At 55.9% G+C, this 23,434-nt stretch overlaps 2 protein-coding genes across 10 annotated transcripts in view; both read right to left on the bottom strand.

Moving 5' to 3' along the window:
* The window catches only part of ZNF862 (zinc finger protein 862), a 29,310-nt gene extending 25,057 nt beyond the window's left edge, over positions 1–4,253 (bottom strand). For 6 of the 9 annotated variants that reach the window (XR_005238104.2, XR_005238103.2, XR_005238105.2 and 3 more), the window contains exon 1: positions 3,985–4,207. Coding sequence is in view for 4 of the 9 variants with exons in the window: in XM_037990938.2 (XP_037846866.2) it covers positions 3,985–4,191 (207 nt within the window). In the remaining 5 variants the exon portion in view is untranslated. Of the gene's footprint in view, positions 1–2,042 lie in introns of all 9 variants that reach the window. The other 3 variants (XM_037990940.2, XM_073009489.1, XM_037990939.2) reach the window with 3 other exon arrangements.
* Positions 4,254–7,153: 2,900 nt separating this feature from the next.
* LOC103227202 (SCO-spondin) overlaps positions 7,154–23,434 on the bottom strand; it is a 62,039-nt gene continuing 45,758 nt past the window's right edge. Inside the window, 26 exon segments of the mRNA XM_037990932.2 lie at positions 7,154–9,154; positions 10,015–10,165; positions 11,662–11,792; positions 12,773–12,833; positions 13,012–13,107; positions 13,747–13,964; positions 14,912–14,958; positions 15,050–15,192; positions 15,294–15,421; positions 15,593–15,795; positions 15,931–16,069; positions 16,475–16,508; positions 16,510–16,592; positions 16,744–16,902; positions 17,193–17,471; positions 17,731–17,777; positions 18,574–18,698; positions 18,940–19,070; positions 19,748–19,915; positions 20,228–20,572; positions 20,763–20,809; positions 20,885–21,037; positions 21,314–21,560; positions 21,655–21,786; positions 22,551–22,718; positions 22,918–23,127. Coding sequence (XP_037846860.2) covers positions 9,132–9,154; positions 10,015–10,165; positions 11,662–11,792; positions 12,773–12,833; positions 13,012–13,107; positions 13,747–13,964; positions 14,912–14,958; positions 15,050–15,192; positions 15,294–15,421; positions 15,593–15,795; positions 15,931–16,069; positions 16,475–16,508; positions 16,510–16,592; positions 16,744–16,902; positions 17,193–17,471; positions 17,731–17,777; positions 18,574–18,698; positions 18,940–19,070; positions 19,748–19,915; positions 20,228–20,572; positions 20,763–20,809; positions 20,885–21,037; positions 21,314–21,560; positions 21,655–21,786; positions 22,551–22,718; positions 22,918–23,127 — 3,668 coding nt within the window. The 3' untranslated portion in view covers positions 7,154–9,131.

The raw sequence follows: 23,434 nt of genomic DNA, 5'->3' as shown, positions 1-23,434 counted from the left end.
CTTCCCGGGCATGCACAGGTGAGCACAAGGACCAAGGAACCCATCACGTTAGCTCCACCTGAGAAGGAGCATGGCTAGGACTGTCCATTTGGACAACAGTGTCTTCCCAGCAAGAGTGATAACATTAACACCTGGTACCTCTCTTAAACAATATTATAGCAAGAGCCTTCTGATTCTAGGTGACTGCAATGTAAAGAAAACACAAATCTGAGTGAACAAGAGGAGTTCCTCATCCATGTGTAATGCAAAGAATATCTCCCGATGTTTTTAGCGGTTCCCACTCTCTACAGGGTAAAGCTGTCTGAATTCTCAGTCTAGCACCAAAGCCCCCTCAGTCTGAATCTAACCCACTTTCTAACTTCAGCTCTGTGCATTGCCTAACTCAGAACGTCTCCTCCAGCCAGACTCATATCACTGCAATCACCCAGCTTATCTCGCACCTTTCCTCTCTCTACACTCCCAATCTTTAGATCCTGACTGCCCACTTCCTCCCACCGACTTAGAATCCACCCACCCATAAAGTTGCAATTCACTTTCTCTTTCAGGAAGGATTTCCTAACCACCTGGCCCAAGCATTTATCCTTCTCCTGAGCAAGGAAGGCTTTATATCTCCCCTAGAGTTCAGTGTTAAGGAAATCTATGCTGCTTGGTTGATTTTAAAACTTCCTTCATCAACACCACCCTTCTCCCCACAACCATGTTATATGGAAAGTATTTTATAGGCACTTTTATTACTTAAGTGTTTCTATGTGCTTGGTGCATGGTAATTCAAACATATGAGATTAAAATCTATCAGGAGGTGACAGACAACTAAGATGTAAGTGCAATAACAGAACCATGTTCAGAAAAAAAATGAGAAAGGAGTATCAGTCACTTGTACAGAAAAGATAAGAGAGGGCCAGGAAACAGAAACATTGAGGCAACAAATACATACAGAAACAAGTACACATATAGACTTCTCTTGGGGGCATCAACAGCACAGTCTCCTAGGAGGCACATGAGGGGGCGGGCTACAGTGTTCTTCAGAGCACCCACACCTTGCAGCAAAAGGGCTCCTGTAGTGATGCTATTTTATAAGCATTCCTATTGAATGAGACCCTATTAAATGCCAGGAGCTGCTCCACTGTTCTAGCTGGGGATGTAACAGTCAACAAATATGTAAATACATAAATAAACATGAGAATTTTGTTGAGTGATAAGGGTTGGGAAGAAAATAAAACAGGATCATGGGATAGAGCATGGTGGGGAAAAGTCTGACCCGTATCCATTATTCTGTCAATGACAGGCAAGATGTCCTACACTCAATGTGGGAGATCATTCCAATGGCCCAACATGGCTTTCAGTTAATAAAGACCACAAAACAGCACCCAAGAGTCTAGTAATATCTAGTAATAGACCAAATCACTATCTCACAAGGTAGTCTCCCAGTTCTGAGCCGTAAAAATGCTGTTCAGAGTAGAGCTGTAGAACAGCACCACTATTCCTTGTCATTCATTTGCAATACATCTTACACTGCCAGTTGGTTTTGTAATTACTTTATTTTATTCTTGTATGAAGTTCTCATTTCCCACATTAGAAAACAACTGTATTTGGGAAGGGCGAGCACCTTTCTGAGATACCTTAAAATAAAGATTAGAATCAAGGGTGAAATTTCCAGTCTCTGAGGTTTCACTTAGTGGTTGGACCAGAAAAGGAATCAGGTTTCTCCTCTACCTTCCAAAATGTTTGTACAATCATGCATTGCTTAACAACGGGGATAAGTTCTGGGAAATGTGTCCTTAGGCAATTCTGTCATTGTGGAACATCACAGAGTGTACTTACACAAACCTACATGGTACAGCCTACTACACATCTAGGCTATATGGTATACCCTTTTGCCCTTGGGCTACAATCCTGCACAGTATGTTACTGTACTGAAAACTGTAGGCAACTGTAACACCTGGTACGTATTTGCATTTGCGTATCTAAACATAGAAAAGGTACAGTAAAAATACAGTAGAAAAGACAAAAAAAAAAAGGGTACATCTGTACTGGGCACTTACCATGAATGGAGCTTGCAGAACTGGAAGTTGCTCTGGGTGGGTGGGTGGGTGAGTGAGTGAGTGAGTGAATGTGAAGGCCTAGGATATGACTGAACACTTCTGTAGACTTTATAAACACTGCACACTAAGGCTACACCAAATTTATTAAAAATTTTTCTTTCTTCAATAAATGAACCCTAGCTTATTGTAATTGTTTTATAAACTTAATTTTTTAAACTTTCGACTCTTGTAATAACACTTAGCTAAACACACATTGTACATCTGTACAATATTTTTCTTTATTTTTGTATTTTTATTTATTTTTTTAGCAAACCATTCCGTCAACAAAAGGTATTTTTCTTTATATTCTATGAGGTTTTCTATTTTAAATTTTTTTTTTTTTTTTTTACTTTTTAAGTTTTGTTAAAAACTAAGACACAAACACACACATTAGCCTACGCCTACACAGGGTCGGGATCATGAAGATGTCACCAGGTGACAGGAATTTCTCAGCCCCACTGTAGTCACAGGGAATGTACGTGACAGCCGTGTTGATGGAAACCTTGTTCTACAGCGCATGACCGTATTTCTCTCTTCTCCCATTAAAGGCTAAGAAAGCCTATGACTAAACAGAATAACTTGGAAATCAACCTCAAATCACTGATTCCAATATCAATCCCAATATTTTATAATCCTTCTTCCCCCTACATTTTGCTCCTCTTTATTCAAATTCAGGTTCAATCTAAATCAATCCGGGGATATTTCTAAAGGGTAAGGCCCATAAGCTCCAGCTTTTCTTGGGTTTTGTTGAGCTTTATTGTCTTGGACCCTGTACTCTGTAGGTGCCGTGTCTGGAAAATGCATCACTGTAGCTTGTGGAGGGGAGGGAGGATGGAGGAGATGCTCATGCGAGAAATCACCTCTTTTGAAATTCAGAGTCCTTCCTAGTCTTCCCAGGAAAAACTACAGCATCAAAAGAACCTCATTATCCTTTTCTCTCTTTTGGTGTGGGACAACCCTTCCAGGCGTGTCCAAGTTATTGAAGTGAAAACTGCAGGGGAGCTCCTTGAGAAAGGTGATCATTTCCTATTTATCCTCATACTTCCAGCATCTCGTTCAATTCAAATCACAGATCACAAATGTTTATTAAATGGACAATTTTTTTAAGGGACTCAATAAACAGTGGAAAACGTTTGTTGTGAGAATTCTCCTCTGTGCCAAATAAGAAACAATCCTCGAGAACTGGCAGCAAACGACACCCAGAAAGATGTTAGTCCCAAGAGGCTGCCACTGTCTCCAAGCTAATGTGCCCACAACCACACTGGTCTTTGCTGACACGGCCTGGAAGCGCTGGCAATCCCGTCAAATCCCTGAACTCCACCCCCAAGCACTTTCTTTCCACCTTTTCTTCCAACTCAAAGCCTCTTGCCCAAAGCCAATTTACGACACAGGTTTCTAAGCAACGCCCAGATATTCCATGAAGTACGTAACCTACAAACAGAAGTGGCAAAAAGCAAGCCAGATGCCCTCTCCTTTCAGCCCTTTCTTGGGAAGCAGGATCTAGGCAGGGCCAAGCCCTCAAGCGTCCCACCCTGCGGCTCCCACTGGCGTCCGATCCAGACTCCAAGCCTTAGCCCGGCCTCTTCAAAATGCCGAAGGTGGTGGGCGAAACAGGAAGCACCTTCGCATCGTTACACTCGGGGGTCACCCAACCCAGCACAGACCCAGCGGCCACTCGCCAGCTCGGGGAGGATGCGCGAACACCGAACGGGCGCGTCCGCTCCTCTCCGCCACCCTCCCGGGGTCGGCCGCCGAAGTGCGGGAACAGAGGGCGGGTCGGCGAGTCCTTCACTGCAAGCCTGGCTCATCTGCGGGGCCTCCGCCCGAGCCGCCCCGCCTCGCCCGAGCCCGGCTCAGGGATCCTCGGGAGGGAGCGGGCGGCCCCCGGGCCTTCCAGTCCTACCTTCCCCGACTCTCTGGGCTCCATGGCCCCGCTTTCGGAGGCCCGTGCCGCCCCCTCCCCCCGCGGCCTGGCCTGAGGACGCAGCCGCCGCGACCGCCCCGGGGACCCAGGCTCCCGGAGAGGGAGGGCACCCAGGCATGGAGGGAGCGCGGCCCGAGAACTTCGCTCTCTCACGTCGGGGGGCGGTAGCGCCAGTGGACCCAGCATAGGCGCTGAGCTGGGACTCGCGTCGTACCGAGCGAACAGCTTTACGGCCACTGCCCAGCTCCGGGCGGCGGGGCATGACGGGAAGTGTAGTCGGCTCTAGGTGAGCGTCTCTGGAAGCTGCTATTGGCTCCCGGAATGCACGCCCTGATTGGACGCCGGCGGCGCGCTTGCGGCCCTCCCCGCCTCCCTCCGGCGATAGTTACTAGGCAACGGCCGCGTGGCGTCCTTTAGTCCTTGCAGCAAGGGCAGGGCGCTGTGATTGGGCTACGCGAAGGCCAATGTCAACCTTGAAGGTTCTAGGTTTTCTTTTATTAAGGAGGGCAATACTTTTTGTTCTATTCACTCAAAAAGTATCATTGGTTGCCTACCACGGGTCAGGCCGTGTTCTAGGGTTTGGGAGAATACAGTTGAATGAGACAAAGGCCTTGCCTTCAAGGGACTCACGACCTATTAGGGAATCAGACCGGAAACAGATAATTACAAAACAGAGACAAGTGCCATGAAAGAGGTAAGCACAAAACATGAATTAAAGCCCGCGTTGTCACCTTAGAGTGAAGCGGTGGGGGATATGAGGTGCTTAGTCAAGGATTTCCTGAGGAAGTGATGCCTGAGCAGAATTAAAGCAAGAGGTGGGGGTCTGCCAGATAAGGGAGGTGCAATGGACTGACTGGTGTTCCTCTCCCAGGAGATAGGGCGTTTGGGAAGTTTATATGAAGTCGTGAGGGTAAGGCCCTTATGGTGGGATTAGTGTCCTTGTAAGAAGTTTTGTCCGAGTGTGGTGGCTTACACCTCTAATCCCAACTCTTTGGGAGGCTGAGACAGGAGGATCACTTGAGCCCAGTAGTTTGAGACCAGCCTGTGCAACATAGTGAGAGATCCCATCTCTATAAAAATAAAACAAAATAATCTTGCGAGGTGGAAGTATCACTTGAGCCTGGGTGGCCGAGGCTGCAGTGAGCCAGGATGGCGCTTCTGCACTCCAGCCTGGGTGACAGAGCAAGATCATGTCTCAAAAAAAAAAAAAAAAAAAAAAAAAAAAAGACTTTTAGGGGGCCAGGGCAGGGATGTGCCTTCATGAAGGTGTTAGTGACCACATGCATGCTGGGGGAACTAGCTAGGCCCTTTGCCCTTGTGCCCCTCTGCCTTTTGCCATGTGAGGACACAGCAATAAGGTACCCTCCTGGAAGCAGAGACCAGGCTCTCACCAGACACAGACACTACTGGTGCTTTGATCTTGGATTTCCCAGCCTCCAGAACCATGAGAAATAAGTATCCATAATTTATAAATTACCTAGTTCCAGGGATTTTGTTATAGCAGCACACACAGATTAAGACAATGGCCAACTAAGTTTTTTGTATTTTTAATAGAGACAGAGTTTTGCCATGTTACACAGGCTTCAAGTAAGCGTTTTCCGTTATCCAACTCTCTGGCCAAGGTACAATAGACCTAAACTCTGTTCAAGGAGTGTAGGGGAATCTGCATTACTGAAAAAGAAGAATGAGACACAAGAAATGTGGAGGAGAAGGCAGACAGTGAGGACTCTGTGGATTCCAAGTGGCCTGCCACTCCCCACCTCGGCTATATCACTACCTTGAAGAGCTATATTTTTACCCATGAGTTATCCATGTCTTTATAACAGATTCTCTTTTGGGGGTTAAAAAACTGGAGGACAGCTAGGGTAAATCATTCTTTTGACACATTTTTCCATAAAAGGTTTTCCATGTTCCCAAGAAAAATGGAGCAGTATCTAGGGGGAAATGGGGAATCAAAGCAGTGGGACTAAGATATGAGACACAAAATCTTGTTTCTGTGTTGATAGGAAGGAAACTGATGATTCAAAGGGGGATAGTGCAAGGACCCAAGTCCTTGAAAAGCAGGAGGGTCTAGGAACAGAGTATCAAGGACCCTTCCTAGGGGTAAGAACACTTCTTTTTTTCTCTTTTTTTTTGAGATGGAGTCTCGCTCTGTCGCCCAGGTTGGAGTGCAGTGGCACAATCTTGGCTCACTGCAACCTCTGCCTCCCAGGTTCAAACAATTCCCCTGCATCAGCCTCCTGAGTAGCTGGGACTACAGGCGTGCACCACCACACCCTGCTAATTTCTGTATTTTCAGTAGAGATAGGATTTCACCATGTTGGCCAGGCTGGTCTTGAACTCCTGACCTCAAGTGATTCACCTGCACTGGCCTCCCAAAGTGCTGGGATTACAGGCGTGAACCACTGCGTCTGGCCCGGGTAGGAACACTTTTGATTATGCCAGGAGGGAAGAAGAAGATGGAGTAGATGTACATTTGTTTGTAGATTTACTGATGGAATTTCCATCCGATGATGTCTTTTTGAGACAAGATCATCTCATGAAAATGAAGTGGGGGAATAGAAGGTATACCAAGTCATCTTGGAGAATGGGAAATACAGCTTACCTCAAACCTTGAATTAGAGGCCAATTTGAAGTTTATGATCGCAAATTTAAGGTTAAAAAAAGCCTAGCTGTGAAATTCTGTTTAGAAGCAGAAAGCTGGGCAGATATTTGGCTTCATCCTGGCTTGGAGTATTGCCAGGTGGGTATGTTTTTTTTTGTTTTTTTGTTTTTTTGTTTTTTTTTTTGAGACGGAGTCTCGCTCTGTTGCCCAGGCTGGAGTGCAGTGCCGCGATCTCGGCTCACTGCAAGCTCTGCCTCCCGGGTTCATGCCATTCTCCTGCCTCAGCCTCCCGAGTAGCTGGGACTACAGGCGCCCACCGCCGCGCCCGGCTAAATTTTTGTATTTTTAGTAGAGATGGGGTTTCACCATGTTAGCCAGTATGGTCTCGATCTCCTGACCTCTTAATCTGCCCGCCTCAGCCTCCCAAAGTGCTGGTATAATAGGTGTGAGCCACCGCGCCCGGCCATGCCAGGTGGGTATGAAGGAGGCACAGAAAAGCAAGGGAGCGAACAGTACTTGCACTGTAGTAATTATAATGGTAGGAAAGTGATTCCCAATTCCAGCTGCACATTGGAGTCACCCATGGACCTTTCAAATATCCTGATTTAATAGGCCTACGATGGGGCATGGGCACTTATTTTTCAAATTTGTTTAATTTTTTTTTTTTTTTTTTAAGAGACAGGGTCTCACTCTGTCACCCAGACTGGAGTGCAGCGTGATCTTGGCTCACTGCAGTCTTGACCTCCCAGGCTTAAGGGATCCTCCCACCTCACCCTTCCGAGTAGCTAGGACTACAGGAGTGTGCCACCACACCTGGCTAGTTGTTTTTTTACTTTTTGTAGGGCTGGGATCTCACTATGTTGCCCAGGCTGGTCTCAAACTTCTGGGCTCAAGTGATCCACCTGCCTCCCAAAGTGCTAGGATTACAGGCGTGAGCCACCATGCCCAGCTGGCATTGATATTTTTAAAGAGCTCCTCATGTCGTGTGCTTCTAATGTGCAGTTGATGTTGAGAATCACTATATAGACCATGAATCTAAGCTGCGTCACGAGGGAAGATAGGAGGCTAATGAAAAAGTGAGAAAGTGGTGGGGTCAATGAAATTGAAATCACAAAAGCAGTCATAAATTATAGCAGTGGAGTACTAGAGCAAGTCAGCTGGAGGGATGGGAAGTCATGATTAGTAAGTAAATATCTGTGAGGTTTTGAAAATGGTCTAGTCGTGGGAGTGGATTCCCAAGACAGAGTGAAGAAGGTCATTGTAGGTGAGCAGGCAAAGAATGTGAGACCAGAATTTTGAGTAGAGTATCCACATGGACACTGAAAATTGGTGGAAAGGAATGCTGGGCCATGAGTTAAATTCTTCTATGGATGATAGGGAGTGACCAGGGTGGCAGTTGGGAGTCAGGGAGGGTGGTGTCACGACAGAGTGGCTCAGACAACCCAGGAAGAGGGCTCTTTGCAGGAGGAATAGGGAGAACTGGCCCAACAGAAACAATAAACATGAACATCACAGAAGACAAGTATCTCTTTTCCTGGCCTGCAGAGGGGATGAAGTCTCAGCTTCCAGGTAAAGGCTTCAAGGGATGGGCAAGCTAGTGTCAGTCATGACATGATGGTGGAAGAAGCCTTTGGAGATGGGGATGATGGAGCAGAGTCTACGGAAGACAGATGCGGAGTCTCAGAGACCCCAGTGGGTATCTGGGAGGGAGAGGCAGTGTGGGGGGGATCAGGTGAGACTGTGGGATTTACAAGAGGGATGTCATGAGAGGTGGTGGTGTCGAGGGACAAATGGGGAGTCTTGGTCTCCTGAAGAGGAATGCAGACCATGGGGACATGCAACAGGATGAGCTAGTCTCTTGCAGCACAGGGGGTCTCTTTCGATTTTTGTCCCCAATACTTAGCTCAATAGTGTGGCTTCTAGCTAGCTGCTATCTCTGGCTTCACAGGGTAGGATAGGACTTTGGGGTGAATAAAACAAGGAAAGCAACTGGGAGGTGGGCAGAGTGGTGTTGTAAAAAAGGAGGTTGTAAAAAGGAGAGGGAGAAGCAGACATCAGCCCACATGTAGCAGACTGTCCTCCACAGCTGAAATCACATTGGGTGGAGGAATATGACCTGGGACACTGGTGACGTCTAATACGGGAGGTCTTCAGGCTCCATTCAACCCTGTCCTGCTACAGATGGAACTGAGGCTCAGATATGGGAATGATTTGTCCAGGTTCACCAGTCATGGGGAATGTCATCTTGAGTCCATAGCAGATGTGCAGAGGTCTCCAGGAGACAAAGTCCTCACATGGGTCCAGGCCAGGACTCAGGCCCACCCTCCCTCTTCCCTCTGAGCCCCAGGATAGAGACGCTGCACAGTGACTTGTTGCCAGTGTCACTTTATTTGGAACATGCTAATGCCAAGTCATGGACCCCCAGTTGGGGGCAGGTGGGAGAGTGTGGGAGGACATAGTCAGTGCTGCTGAGTCCTATGATCACAAGAGGGACGGCTGTAGACTCAACCAGCGGAGCCTGTTAGTGCTTTGAGAAGTCACCTCCTAGGGGACACATGAGGGGGAGATGGGTTAGTAAGAGAAGCAGACTTGTCAGGCTGGTGCCAGGAGAAAGCCCAGAGCCAACACCAGGCCTTCTACTGTGCTCCACCCAGGCGGCACTGGTGCCTTCCACCTGTTTCCCCCTCACCTGCCACACAGTGGGACCTCAGGTTATCATATGGCAGGTACTTAACAGAACTAGGTACCTGCCAGCCACTTCACATGCATGCCTTCACCAGGTCCACCCAACAAGCCTGCATAGCAGTGTTAGCCCTGCTTAAAAGATGAGGTCAGGGGGCTGGGCGCAGTGGCTCCTGCCTGTAACCCCAGCACTGTTGGAGGCCAAGGCAGGTGGATCACTTGAGCCCAGGAATTCAATATCAGCCTGGGCAACTTGGTGAAACCCTGTCTCTACAAAGAAAAATTAGCCAGGCATGGTGGCTCACATCTGTGACCTGTGGTCCCAGCTACTCAGGAGGCTGAGGCGAAAGGATCACTTGAGCCCAGGAGTTCCAGGCTGCAGTGAGCCAAGACCACGCAACTGTACTCCAGCCTGGGTGACAGAGTGAGACCCCCTTCTCAAAGAAAAAAAAAAAAAATGAGGTCAGGGAGGCTGAGCAAGGAAACAGATGAGCTGGGGTTTGAACAAGGTACAGTTACTCCAGACACCCACACTTACACATGATAGGAGATGAAATGAACAGGAACACTGGGAAGAAGGAAAAACATGGACTAGAAGAACTCAAGGAACAATGATGGAATGAAGAGTTATGTGTGTGTTCCTGGGTCTAGTTCACAACACTGGGTCCTTGCCCAGGCTCCTTCCCCGTCCCCTCCCTGCCCGGAGCCCTGCCCAGACCCACCCTGGCAGGAGCTGCACTGGCAGCTGTGGATGACTGGCAGCACCACGGGCTCTGTGTGGCCACCCAGACAGCGCAGGTTCAGGATCCGCACGGGGCTCTCCGGGTCTAGACGGTAGCTGCAGCAGTCACACTGGCTCTGCAGGTATGGCTCCTGGACGAGAGGGAGTGGGTGAACTAGGGCCAAATGGAGTTTCCTCCCCTCTTGGCCTTTCCCATTTTAGGCGGGGTGGGATGGCAGGAGGGCCAGAGCACACCCTCTTCACTGAGCAGGGTGGCTGGGCCACTGCCAAGCCCCTTTTGCAAGAAGCCCACCTCCTTCACCCCCACTGTCTGAATGTCCAACAACCTACAGGTTAAACGAATCCTTTTAACGTGCCCATCAGTGCCTCCTGGCTGCAGGGGGAAAGACATACTTCTACCGCAAGGGGCTGAGTCTAGTTGGACAGAGACTTATATATGAAACTACAAATAAGTCAGTTCTAACTGCATAGTTCTGATCCCAAATGCAAAGTGAGTTCTCCAAAGCAGATTCCTGTGCACTGTGGTTAAAGCACCTCTATCAGAGTCCTATGAGCATATCATTTAATTTTATGTATAATTCTATTTATAATTTTACTTTGAAATGGGTAGTACATTCATACAATGCCAGGTTCAAAAACTGCCAGAGGTTATTCAGCAAAAAATTATCCCACCAATTTCTATCCCACTATCAATTTCTTTCCTCAGGGAAAAAAAAAAAAAAAAAAGGCATCTCTTAATTACTTTCTCTCTTTTCTCACTCTATGTTTTAAAAATTCTAAAAGTGTGAACAAAATTCCAAAAGTGATTTGGGAAGGTATTTCCAGGAGGTCCAGGACACACCTGGGGGAGCCATAGAGTGGCTGAGGATTAAGGGGCTGTGTCTTTGGGGACCAGGTAGGAAAGCATCCTTGTCTTCCAGGATGAGGTAAACCAGGTAGACTGAGGTGGGAGGGACGGCCACAGAGCACTGTGAGGTGGGCCCAGGGGCAGGCGGTAGTGGGAGTGGAGCTGGAGAGAGGACCCTGGCAGGAAGCAGCTCAGGTCACAGCTCATCAGGCTCAGGCTGAGGGGACTCAGGGTGGGCACAGAGCCCCTTGGATGATCCTAAGAAGGATCAGGGCTTCTGGGTCCACAGAGGGCAAACGCAGAGTGGAGCCCTGCCCAAGACTCAGAGCCAGCCTGGCTCGGACAGCTTGTGGGAAACGTGTGCGGTGATCCTCTCTGTAGAAAGGGCGTTCCGGCAGAGCCCTCATGCTCTCATGCACCGTGTGATGAGTTCTAATTTCAGAGGTTAGCTTAGCTCCTCCATGCCTTTCTTTGCTGGACTGCTGGCTCATTGCCTTGAGGGGCACAGCGGGCACACTCTGGGAATGGTGTGGGGCCACAGAAGACCTTTGTGGGAGGGGGTCAGGCACCTAGTAAAACCTCTGGGCCAACCCGCAGGTGCACACCACTGCCTTGGGGAAAGCTCCGACCATCCACCTCCCCGACTCCACTGTTATCTCCATGAGAAGCACCTTGTGCCTCATGGCCTCTGGCTGTGCCCAGGTCCCAGGCTCAGCGCAGCCCTCGGCAGCCACTGGCCAATGCGACTCCCCTGGCCTGGACGGCAGGTCCCTGGCTCACCTCTGGCATGACATGGGTGCTGGACGGGCAGTACCCACTGCAGTAGCTCACTTCTACCTTGTCCAGGTAGCAGGTCCCTTTGGTGAAGTTTCGAAGCTCCGTGAGGAGCTGGCAGGAGGGCAACTGCTCCTCTGTGGGGAGGGGCATTGAGTGGCAGGAGGTGGGGGCAGGGCACAGGAGGCGGAAGTGACTGAGGGGACTGTGGGGGGGTAGGCACAGAAGGTGGAGGTGACTGAGGGGACTGTGTGGAGGGCACAGGAGGAGAATGTGATAGAAGGGACTGTGGTAGGACACAGGAGGAGGAGGGGAGGGAACTGGGGACTGTGGGGAGGACACAGGAGGTGGACATGGCAGAGGGGACTGTGGGGAGGGCACAGGAGGAGGAGGGGAATGAGGGGACTGTGGGGAGGGCACAGGAGGAGGAGGGGACTGTGGGAGGACATAGGAGGAGGAGGGGAGGGGACTGGGGACTGTGGGGAGGGCACAGGAGGAGGAGGGGAATGAGGGGACTGTGGGGAGGGCACAGGAGGAAGAGGGGACTGAGGGGACCATGTTGGGGAGGCACAGGAGGTTGAGGGGACTGTGGGGGAGGAGGTGACTGGGGGACTGTAGGGGGAGGCACAGGAGGATGAGGGGACTGTGGGGGAAGGCAGAGGAGGAGGAAGTGGCAGAGGGGATTGTGGGGGAGGGCACAGAAGGAGGAGGGGACTTGGGGAGAGGGCAGAGGAGGAGGAGGTGACTGAGGGGACTTGGTGGGGACAGAGCACAGGAGGAGGAGGTGATGAGGGGACTGTGGGGGGGGACAGGGCACAGGAGGAGGAGGTGACGAGGGGACTGTGGGGGGGACAGGGCACAGGAGGAGGAGGTGACTGAGGGGACTGTGGGAAGAGGGGCAGGGCCTGGGTCTGAGGGGAACACGCGGGGTGGGGCAGCAGGCGCTGTGACATGTGCTGGGGTCTTCACTCCTCAAATCCCCATGGCGGGTCGGCCTGGGGGAGGCAGGCAGCAGGCAGGCACCTGCCAGGCTGAAAAGGCCAGGTGTGGGGCGGCAGAGGAGAAGGGTCTAGACCAGGGAGAGGCACCCCCCAATGTGCCCAGGTTCCCTCCATACCCGGAGCCTCCCTGCGGCAAGAGGGACAGCAGCTCCCTGGCTCCAGCACCATCTCCTCGCCCTGCAGAGAGAGAGAGAGCCCCATGGTGGTCCTGACACCTGGAGTCCGGCCCGCCCTCCCCAGAGGAGGGTCCCAGGAAGGAGCCTGAGGAACCAGGAGGGTAGTAGGGCTGCAGGGGCTACCTGAGCACAGGTGAGGGGGGAGCCACCCCGGAGAGTAGCAGGGATGCAGGGAGTACCTGAGCACAGGTGAGCGGGGAGCAGCGCTGGGTGCAGACAGGCCTCCCACTGAGGCAGAGGCAGCTCTCACAGGCCTCCTGCCATTCAGATCCAGGCTGGGGAGAGTAGGGGAGAGCCTCCTCTTGGTCTCTGCCAACTTGTAGCTTTTTCTCTCTTTTTTTATTTTTTATTTTTATTTATTTATTTATTTTTGAGACAGAGTCTCGCTCTGTCGCCAGGCTGGAGTGCAGTGGCATAATCTCAGCTCACTGCAAGCTCCACCACCCCAGTTCAAGTGATTCTCCTGCCTCAGCCTCCCGAGTAGCTGGGACTACAGGCGCGCACCACCACTCCCAGCTAATTTTTGTATTTTTAGTAGAGATGGGGTTTTACCATGTTGGCCAGAATGGTCATGATCTCTTGACCTCATGATCCGCCTACCTTGGCCTCCCAAAGTGCTGGGATTACAGGCGTGAGCCACCGTGCCCAGCTCCAACTTGTAGACTTTTCTATAATAGTATTCCTGATCCCCAAGCCCAGACTGTGAGTGCCTAGCTGGGGCGCTGGGCTTGGATGGAGTCGGGCAACAAGAGACCCCGGAGGGAGATGAATTGTTGGGGCCAGAGACAGTCCGAGGGGAGAAGGGAGCTGCTGCAGGGCCTAGAGCAGGGGAGGAGCCAGTGGAGTTACAGACAGATGGGGAGGCTTGAGGTCAGGAATGGGTGGGTGGTAGCAGAGGGGGTTCTGTGTCTCACCATGTGGGGATGCCCGAGGTGCCAGCACTCGCAGAGGTCTTCGGGGACGCAGGGGCCTGCCTGGCTGCGGAAGTGCCCAGGCTGGCACACACAGCCCGAGGCTCGAGCCGAACTGCAGTTACTCCGGGTCTCTGTGGCATTCATCTCCTGGCATGTCTGCTCGCAGAGCCCCAGCTCCCCCGGGGCCACCTGCTGCCACATTTCTCCAGGGGGGCACTCTGCCAGGGAAGACCATCCAACCCACCTTTCCAGTCAGCCCTGGATCCAGCCTCGATTCCGCCCCTCCCAAGCTGAGCACCCTCACGTCCCCGTCCTGCCTTCTCAGCCGCAGTAGCCTCCAACCACACCTCCTGATCTTTCTTATCCACCCACTCAAACACTAGCTGGACCCAGGCCAGGTCTCACCTCCTTCAGAAAACCTCCCTGACCAATCCTGTCCACCCAGCCTCTATTCTCCGCACTGACGTCTCACCCTCCGGGGTGCTGCCTGCTTGTCAGAGGCCTGGAGACTGTCCTGTCTCTGCCTGTTCTGGGGGGTGGTCTGCCTGGAGGCTGGCCAGGCTGCGTCTGCATTCACAGAGCCCAGCGTGGCAGAGCTGGGCACACGGTGGGTGGGCCCTTGGTCTTGATCAGACTAGGGCAACACTGCACTGCACAGGGCAAATGCTACTGCCCAGGGGCTGCCAGGCCAGGCCCCATTTCCGCTCGCCCCTCCAGACCTCAGTTTCCTCACTGGCAGGGAAAGAACCTTCCACTTCCTGGCATCACTCGCAGCCCTGGCTCTGTGTACACCGTGTGCTAGGGAATGCTCCACAAGTGGGGCAGACCACGCTGAGTACCCAGGGAGCCCTGGCTCTGTGTACACCGTGTGCTAGGGAATGCCCCACAAGTGGGGCAGACCACACTGAGTACCCAAGGAGCCCTGGCTCTGTGTACACCGTGTGCTAGGGAATGCCCCACGAGTGGGGCAGACCACACTGAGTACCCCAGGGAGCCCTGGGCAGGGGGTGCTGGGTCTCCGGTTAGAGAGAGGTCAGTGTGGACAGACAGGGGAGGGCTTCTTGAAGCTCTGTCTAGGCTGTGAGCAGGGCCCTCCTCTCCTCCTCAGTGCCAGTCCCGGGCCTTGACTTTGGAGGTGCAGAGGGCATGGACGGCCACATCTCACCCTGACAGTCAATAAGGGAACAGCTGAAGGCTCCACCATGGCAGACACTGGGAAGACAGAAGCACACTCAGATGCCTCCCATGCCCTCGTCCCCACCCTTCCTCATCCCTGCTCCCCACCCCAGGGCCAGGCCCTCACCAGCGGGTGCAGTTCCGGGTGAGCACAGTCCCTGGGGGCAGCTCCTGGGCCTGCTCTTCCAGGGTCAGGGTGAGGCCCCAGGGCAGAGAATGCTGGGCGCAGGGGCAGGCAGCGGGAGGCATGCACGTGCCATTGTGCAGCAGCTGCAGCGAGGCAGGTTCAGTGACACTCAGACCACCGCCTCTTCCCTCCCCACCTGCCGGCTTCCCCCACGGGGAGTCAGGACACAGCACCCAATACCCACCTGCCCTCCAGGGCAGCCACAGCCAGGCTGGCAGGGCTCCTGCACACAGATGGCACCAGGCTGCAGATGCCAGCAGAGGCGCGGGCATGAGGTGGCACAGGCGCTAAGCACCTGGCCAGGGGGGCACTCTGTGGGGTGCACACAGATAGGGAGATGGGAGGGACCCAGCAACTCCAGTCCCAGGGAGGGGGTTGCCCTGAGTCCGACCTCCTCTCCCCACACCTACCCCCCACAGCTGGGGCAGGGCCTGGGCTCGGCAGCAATGGAGGGGTCAGTCACCTGCCGCCCAGGCCACTCACCAGGGCAGGGCTGCAGGTTACACTCCTGCCGTTGCTCCATGTCCTGGGTCTGGCATGGTGCCATCCCAGGACCTCCCTCGCAGCTCCGATGTCGCTGCATAGTGCCCCCACCACAGGGGGCCGAGCAACTGCTCCAGGCTGACCAAGGCCCAAGGACTGGACACTCCTGGTGTGGGCACACCAGGGACCCGTTGACACAGGTGCTGTGGACAGGGGTAAGCACAAAGGGCTCCAGTCAGGGTGAACATAACCCTTGCTCCCCAGCAATGCCAGCGAAGGCTGACCTGCCCATGCCTCCACCCAAAGTTCCCTGAGCCCTGGCGGGGCTGCAGCCGTACCAGTTTCGGCAGTCCAGCTGTACCACCTGGGCCGGGGCCAGCTCCCAAGAGGCATTGGCACTAGGGAGGCCACAGCGGCAAGAGGAGATCGGCACACAGTGCCCATCCTGAACCAGCTGGCCAGGGGGACAGCGGCAGCCTAGGGATGTGGGTAAAGAGGCCGAACAAGATTGGGTGCTCAGGAAGGGCTTACCCAATGGATCCTCCCCCGGCAACCAGATCGAGTCCAAAGCCTGGTTTCCACAGTACCTCCCACTGCTCATGCACAGAAAGGGCTGCTCTAGCCTGTGTGGGCAACACCCAGTAACCCTGACAGCCACCTGAGCATCCACATGGAACAGTGGCCCTGAGTGACGCTCACTCCTTGCAGGACTCAGAGCTGGCTGCTGAAAGTGACCACTTTCCTGCCCCGCCACTCATGACCCAGCAGTCTGAACTTCCCCACCCCTGCCCGAGATCACACACTCTCTGGGAGCAGGAGGCAGCTCGGGGAGGCCCAGGCTTTCCGGGAACTCCCAGCCAGGTGGTGGGATCTGCTGGCTACCTGGGCGGCAGGGTCCCTGTAGACACTGAACGCGGGTCCCAGAGGTCGGCACAGCTGCGTGGGCACTGGTTGGCACAGTCGAGGGTGAATACAGTGTTTCGGGCCTCGCAGCTCTCACCTGAGGACCAGATGATAGGAGTCCGTGTTGGGGACACTTTTGGCTCCCCGCTTCTACTGCACAGCTCTGGGGTAGAGCCAACTCTCCCCTCAGGTTTGATCTCAGATGTTCCTGTCCCAGACCCTCCTCTGGATGCGGGGATGGGAGTTACCTGGGCAAGGCCCTCTGTTGCAGCTTTCTGTCTGAGCCCATGGCCCCCGGCAGCCTCCTCCAGTGGGGGCCTCTGTCCCTCTCCAGCGTAGCCTGAACCCCCCACTGCAGGGCACCTGGCAGGGGCTCCATGGCCCCCACAGACTCCACTGGCATGAGTCTGGGGAAGGCACAATGGAGTCAGTACCCAGGCCCACCTCCAGCCTTCCCCTCAAGCCTTGAGCTTTGTCACTGCAAATGCTCCGGCTGGCCTTAAAGCCCTCTAGGCCCTCCCGCTCCTCTTTCTAGCTGCTGCCCGGACCCCACCCCAGCTTCAAATCCTGCAGGCCCTAGAGGCAAGCGGGAGGGGCGGCAGATCAATGCACTCTACAGCCTAGCCCCTTCCACAAGGTTCCCCCAACCCGCACTCCAGGCCCCTCCTGTCCTGTGGCCTCTGCCTCTCCCCATTACCAGGGCAGGCTCCAGGGTCAGGGCAGAGGCGCTGCTGGCGGAGGGGTGCAGTACAGAGGTGAGGGGCTCCAGTCCAGGGCCTCCCTGTCGCAGGATCCAGACAGAGCCGGTGGCGGTGCTGCTCTGAAGCCAGCAGCGGGGCCGAGGTGGGAGAGAGGCTGGTTGGGTCCTGGAGCCAGCGCTCCTCTAGGGCAGTTCTGGAGGCAGGGGCCAGGGCGCTGGGCGGCAGGCAGGGCCCACAGGGCGACCACTCGGACCACTCACTCAGAGGCAGAAGACCTGGAAGGGCAGGGTGTGGGTACCCTTCCCAGTGACCACCCCCCAGCCCAGAGACCCTGGGGACAGGCAGGAGGGGCTCAGGGTCATGACCAGGAAGTGCTGGAAACAGGAAGGCTAAGGGTGGTGTGGGGACAGGGTAGGGTGACCCACCATCCCTGTTTGCCCGGGACTGTCCCTGTCTTAGCACTGAAAGTTCTGCATCCCAGAAACCCCCCAGTCCCAAGCAATGGGGACAGTTGTCTCCATAGGTCAGGGTTACCTTGACAGCCCTGGCTGGTGCAGTGCAGCTCCCCACGCCGGCACTCACTGCGGGAGGGGGTGGTCAGGGTAGACTAAGGGAGGCAGGACCCAGCCCAGGACCTCCCAGGCGGGGGGGTGGTCATGCAAGGGTAACCTGAGCCCTAGGCACATTTGGGGCAAGATAAGGGAGCTGCAAACTCTGGCATCTCATGGTCCTGTGTCCTGAGGCTGGACTGGGCCCCCCAGGCCTCCCTGCCGTATTCCCAACACTCTGTCTCCCTTCTCCCACCACTCACCACTCCTTACACCCCACCCCTTCCCCCATCACTCACCACTCCTTACACCCCACCCCTTCCCCCATCACTCCCCACTCCTTACACCCCACTCCTTCCATCACTCACCACTCCTTACACCCCACCCCTTCCCCCATCACTCACCACTCCTTACACCCCACCCCTTCCCCCATCACTCACCACTCCTTACACCCCACCCCTTCCCCATCACTCACCACTCCTTACACCCCACCCCTTCCCCCATCACTCACCACTCCTTACACCCCACTCCTTCCATCACTCACCACTCCTTACACCCCACCCCTTCCCCCATCACTCACCACTCCTTACACCCCACTCCTTCCATCACTCACCACTCCTTACACCCCACTCCTTCCCCCATCACTCACCACTCCTTACACCCCACTCCTTCCCCCATCACTCACCACTCCTTACACCCCACTCCTTCCCCCATCACTCACCACTCCTTACACCCCACCCCTTCCCCCATCACTCACCACTCCTTACACCCCACTCCTTCCCCCATCACTCACCACTCCTTACACCCCACTCCTTCCCCCATCACTCACCACTCCTTACAGCCCAGCTGCAGGTGGTCCCCAGGGGCCAGGGTTATCCTGGCTCCCGCTGCTGAGGTATGCCAGCAGTTACACTGCTCCGGGGGAATGCAGCCCCCAGCCTGCTCCAGCAGCCCCTGGGTGGAAGGAGAGACGGAACAGTGATCATCGTGTCATCCCAGCACCCAGCACTGTGCCCTGCCTGCAGCAGGTGCATACACATGATGCCGAGTGAACGGCAAGCTGGGAGGAGGCACTGAGTTCCAAGGAGTTTGAAGGAGGTGGGGTCACCATAGACATCACAGAGAGAAGGAGGAGTGGGAGTGTGGGCAGAGGACCCCCTTTTTCTTGGAAGTTGCCCCAGCTCCCAGCTCTCACCTTGGGGCAGTAGCAGCCCGGCTGGCAGGGCGGCAGGTCCTGGCAGAGCTGATGGCTCAGGTGTGTGGCACAGAGCCCAGCACAGGGGGAGCCGCAGGCATGGAACTCAAAAGGAGGCGTGCAGCTGTCCTCTGGGGGAGATGCGGGAGAGGCAGGCTGCTGGGGGAACAGCCCAGAGACACCACTCCCAAAGCCCAGAGAACATGCTGCATGGTTCCACTGAGGCCCCTTGGGGTCACCTGGCAGTACAAGATGCCCACCCTCCACATGTCAGAACAAACCAGTGTCCCCCATCTGGCACCCACTCAGCTTCTGTGGGCACCTCCAGGGAAGATCAGGATGGGTTGGGCCTTGGAGAGCCAGGAAGATGCCTGGAGGAGGCAGCTGAGGAGGGGGCTGCAGAAGTGAGGGGCCTGGCAGGAGTGAGGGGCCTGGCAGGTGCTCCAGAGATTGGCAGATGGGAGACAGAGGGGCAGAGATGGAGGGCAGGAGGGCAGCCACAGCAGGAGGCAGGTAAGACACCCTCCTAGAGGGCAGCTACACGAGCCAAAGTCACAGGCGGGCTGGCAACTGCAGGCTGGACAAATTGTGGTGAGGGATTGGGGGCGCAGCTGTGACGGAGTATCTGGGGAGAACAGGGGAGCAGCTGGGTTCGAGGGCAGGCACGGGTGCAGGCACAAGTGCAGGCAGCCGCTTTGAGGTCTTGGGGGCATTACATTGGCTGTGAGGGGAGCAGGGAGTTCCAACAGGGACCCTTGGTGGCTGCTGCCCTGCTCAGCTCCCTGTTTTCTTGCTCCTGGAGCCTCACCAGAACAGTTGCCGATAAGGCAAGGCCGGAAGTGGCCATCCAGCCGCGTGCAGGGGGCGCCTGCCCTGGCCCCTTGGGACGTCGGGCCCTGGTGTCGGTAGCGCTGCTGCACCAGCACCCGGCAAGAGCAGCGCGTCCAGCTGCTCCAGCTGCTCCACACACACTCCTCTAGGGACCAGAGGGGTGGGTCAGCCCCCCTCTCCCCTGCCTGCCCTCCCTCTCACCCCAGCCCTGCCGACACCCTCCACAGGAAACAGGCAAGAGGGGCCTGAAAGGCTGGGCTGGCTGGACGCCCTCTCTCCCCACAAGGAGGGCCCCAAGGGAAGAGATGGTGGGAAGACTAAAGGAACTGAGCAAAACATGGGGGCACAGACAGGGCAGGCTTATTTGAAGGGATCATCCGGGAACTAGAAAAATATTTTCTGAATCTCCCAAGGTAGGAAAAGTGGGGAGGTGATTTCACTTCCCCTGCACACTCACCCGGGCAGGGCCCTGGGTAGCAGCCCTGGGTGTCCAGGTGGAGGAAGGTGCCATTGCAGGTGGGGTCGGCCTTGGCTATCAGGCAGGGGCAGGACCCAGAGCGAGAGGCCAGGCCCAGGCCACAGCTGCGGGAACAGGGCCCCCACGGGCCCCAGGAGCAGGCCTCCAGCAGCCCTGGGCAAGGCTGCTGCCCGCAGGGCTGGGTCTGGGTGTCGGGGCCCAGGCAGGGTGGGCTCCCATAGTGAGGGGCTGCGGCGCTGCAGGCCCGGGTCCGGACCTGGTTTCCACCTCCACAGGAGACAGGGCAGTCAGACCAGGAGGACCACAGCGTCCAGGCCTCAGGCACTGTGGGAGGGCACAGGTGAGGTCAGAGGAGGTGGAGAGAGCCAAGGCCAGAGGACTGGGTGGGGACCTGCATGGTGGCCCAGGGAGTGGCAGTTAAGTAAGGTGGGAGAAAATGAGACCCAGAGCACATGACAGGCAAAGCATGAGGCTAGAAGCACGGCTGAGGCGGGGATCCGGAGGCAGCCCAGACCTGCACATTCCGTGTCTTCGCAGATCACACCCTCCGGGGTGCAGGAGCTGGGAAAGAGCCAGGACTCAGGACGCTGCTCTCCGGCAGGGCGGTCCCAGCCCCGCTCCCTGCCCTGCACTCACCACTGCTGGCACTCCCCGTGCAGCCAGCTGTCCCCCAGGGCGCGGGGGCGAGTGCCCTGCAGGCACAGGGGTGGGCACGAGGGCTGAGGACAGCGCTGGCTCTGGGACTGTTCCTCCCGACACTCCGGGGCCCATGAGCCTGACGTGGAGGACCTGGGTGGGGCCAGGGCAGAGGTGGTGAGAGATGGCCCAGGCCCCTCATCACTTGTCTGTCTTCTGGTGAGACACCCTGACGGGACACCTCAGGGTGCGCATGGAGACAGCTAAGGAAAAGCCAGGGCAACCACGGACAGAGCTGGCCCAGGGTCTGGGGTGGTGCTGTCGCTGGTGAGAGCGGGACCCAGGAACTCTCTGTCAGAAGGGAGACTGCACCTTGCAGAGTGAGGCCCTGGGTGGCAGAGGGGACCTCTAGCCCTGCCAGCCCCATACCGGAAGCGGCTCTGCTGCCCTCCGGGCCCACATGAGTAGCTGCAGGGACTCCAGGCCGACCAGCGGCTCCAGGCACAATGGGCGGGAGGCGGGCAGGGCTGAGCCGTGCAGAAGAGCTGCCCAGCTTGGCATGAGCAGTTGTTGCAGGCATCCTGGTGCTGGCTCCCTGGGGCCCAAATGTGGCCCTGGGCATCGGTGCAGTCACAGTGCCCAATTGGCACGCAGCCGCCATCCTGTTCCAGAGACCCTGTGGGGCAAGGGCCAGAGCTGGCACCCGTGGCCCCACCCACACCTTCCCACTCAGCCACCCTGATGCTCCTGAAGGACAGGGCAGCACGTACCCTTTGGGCAGCGGCAGCCCTTCTGGCAGACCTGGTCGTCCTGACACACAATTCCCTCCTGGAGGTCTGAGCAGCGGCGGGGGCAGCGGTTGGCACAGGTGACCACCTCCATGCCTGCTGGGCAGCCGGCCTCTAAGCAGATGGGGGGCCCAGAGTCAGGAGGGCCCAGGGCTCAGAAACCCTTCCTCTGCCCTGCTGGGGACTCCCTACATCCATGAAGCTACAGGACCCATCCCATCCCCCACCTTGGTGCCCACTGAAACACAGAAGACTCAGGAAGACTCTGGGATTGGGACATTCTAGGTAGACAGTGAGTGCCTGTCACCTCCTGTGAGTTCTCAGCACCTACCCTGGTACCCAGTAAACGTTTGCGGAGGTGGACTACATTTGTGGGTCTCAAAAGCCAACAGTGTCACCTGGAGCCTGTGTCCCCCCAGAAGGTGGGTGCGGACAGAGAAGGGGAGCCCTGGGGGAACCCATGCCATGGGGCTGGTGAGCTGGGGAGGGCCAATTAAAGCAGCTGAAGCTTGGGGGTGACAGGAGGTGGTGCAGGTTCAGCTACAGTCACTGGCTCCATCCACCACCCACAAGTGCCACGCCCGCTCCTGACAGGGCCACTGTCAAAGCCTCCAAAAATCGTGACAGGACTGGATGGCTCTTTCCCACCTTGGGGGTGGGAAAGCCGAGAGGAGGAGCTCCTGTTGGTTGGGGTAGCCGGGGTGGATCTTTGGGACTTGGCACAGACAACAGACACGCTCAGGGTATCCTTGCCCAATGCCAGGCCCAGCCATCCACCCAGAGGGCTCAGTTTCCAAACTGGCCCATGAGGTAGCAGCCAGGCCCCATGCAGAGTGGAGCCCAATAGGGGTGGGACAGGACTGTCACCACTGACATACCACAAGGCGTGGGATTGCAAAGCCGGGCCTGGTGCCGCTCCCCAGCACAGGGGGCACCCCCGTTCTTGGGTGGGGGGCTCGAGCAGCTGCGGCTTCTCAGGGATTGGCCTCCCCCACAGCTGCGGTCACACCAGGACCAGGGACTCCAGCGTGACCAGCCCCCGGGCACTGTGTGGGAAAGAGAATGGCCACCTGAGGGGTCGGCTCAGGCAGGGGCCCCCACCTCTCCCATGAGCCCGGGTAAGGATCTGGTGCGAGAGACGGAAGTGCACGCAGGTAGGCTGGGTGCCTGGGAGGGGGCACTGATGCCAGGGGCCTTCCAGGGGCAGAGCCTAGGGTACGCCCTGCTCTTCCCCAGCTGCCTCACCTGGGCAGGCTCGCAGGTTACAGAAGCGGCGCTCTTGGTAGGCGGTAAGGATGTCGGGGCACCAGTGCCCGCTGGGCCCAGGGGGACGGTATGCCCGCAGGCGGCGCTGCTGACCCACCCCGCAGCTGCGGGAGCAAGGTTCCCACGGGGCCCAGGAGGTCCAGGAACAGTTCCCAGCCCCACAGCCAGGGCCAGGGCACAGGGGCAGCTCTGTGACACAAAGCGGAGCTGGAGCCAGTCCCAGCTGCACGACACCTGCCCAGCCTTTCCCCTCTGCTCCCAGCTTAAGGATAGAACTCCACCACCCAGGCTTAAGGGTAGAACTCCACCACCCAGGCTTAAGGATAGAACTCCACCACCCAGGCTTAAGGGTAGAACTCCACCACCCAGGCCAGCCTCGTCCAGAGCTCTGGGCTCTCAGTCTGGATCTGACATTGACTACTGTGCAGCTTTGACAACTGGGCCTCAGTATCCCCTTTTCTCATCGGGGACAGTAATCCCAGACTCACAGGGCTGC

Source organism: Chlorocebus sabaeus, chromosome 21 (genome assembly GCF_047675955.1).
Source record: "Chlorocebus sabaeus isolate Y175 chromosome 21, mChlSab1.0.hap1, whole genome shotgun sequence".
NCBI lineage: Eukaryota > Metazoa > Chordata > Mammalia > Primates > Cercopithecidae > Chlorocebus > Chlorocebus sabaeus.
The sequence above is the reverse complement of the archived record's forward strand: the minus strand, read 5'-3'. Positions and strand labels throughout refer to the sequence as shown.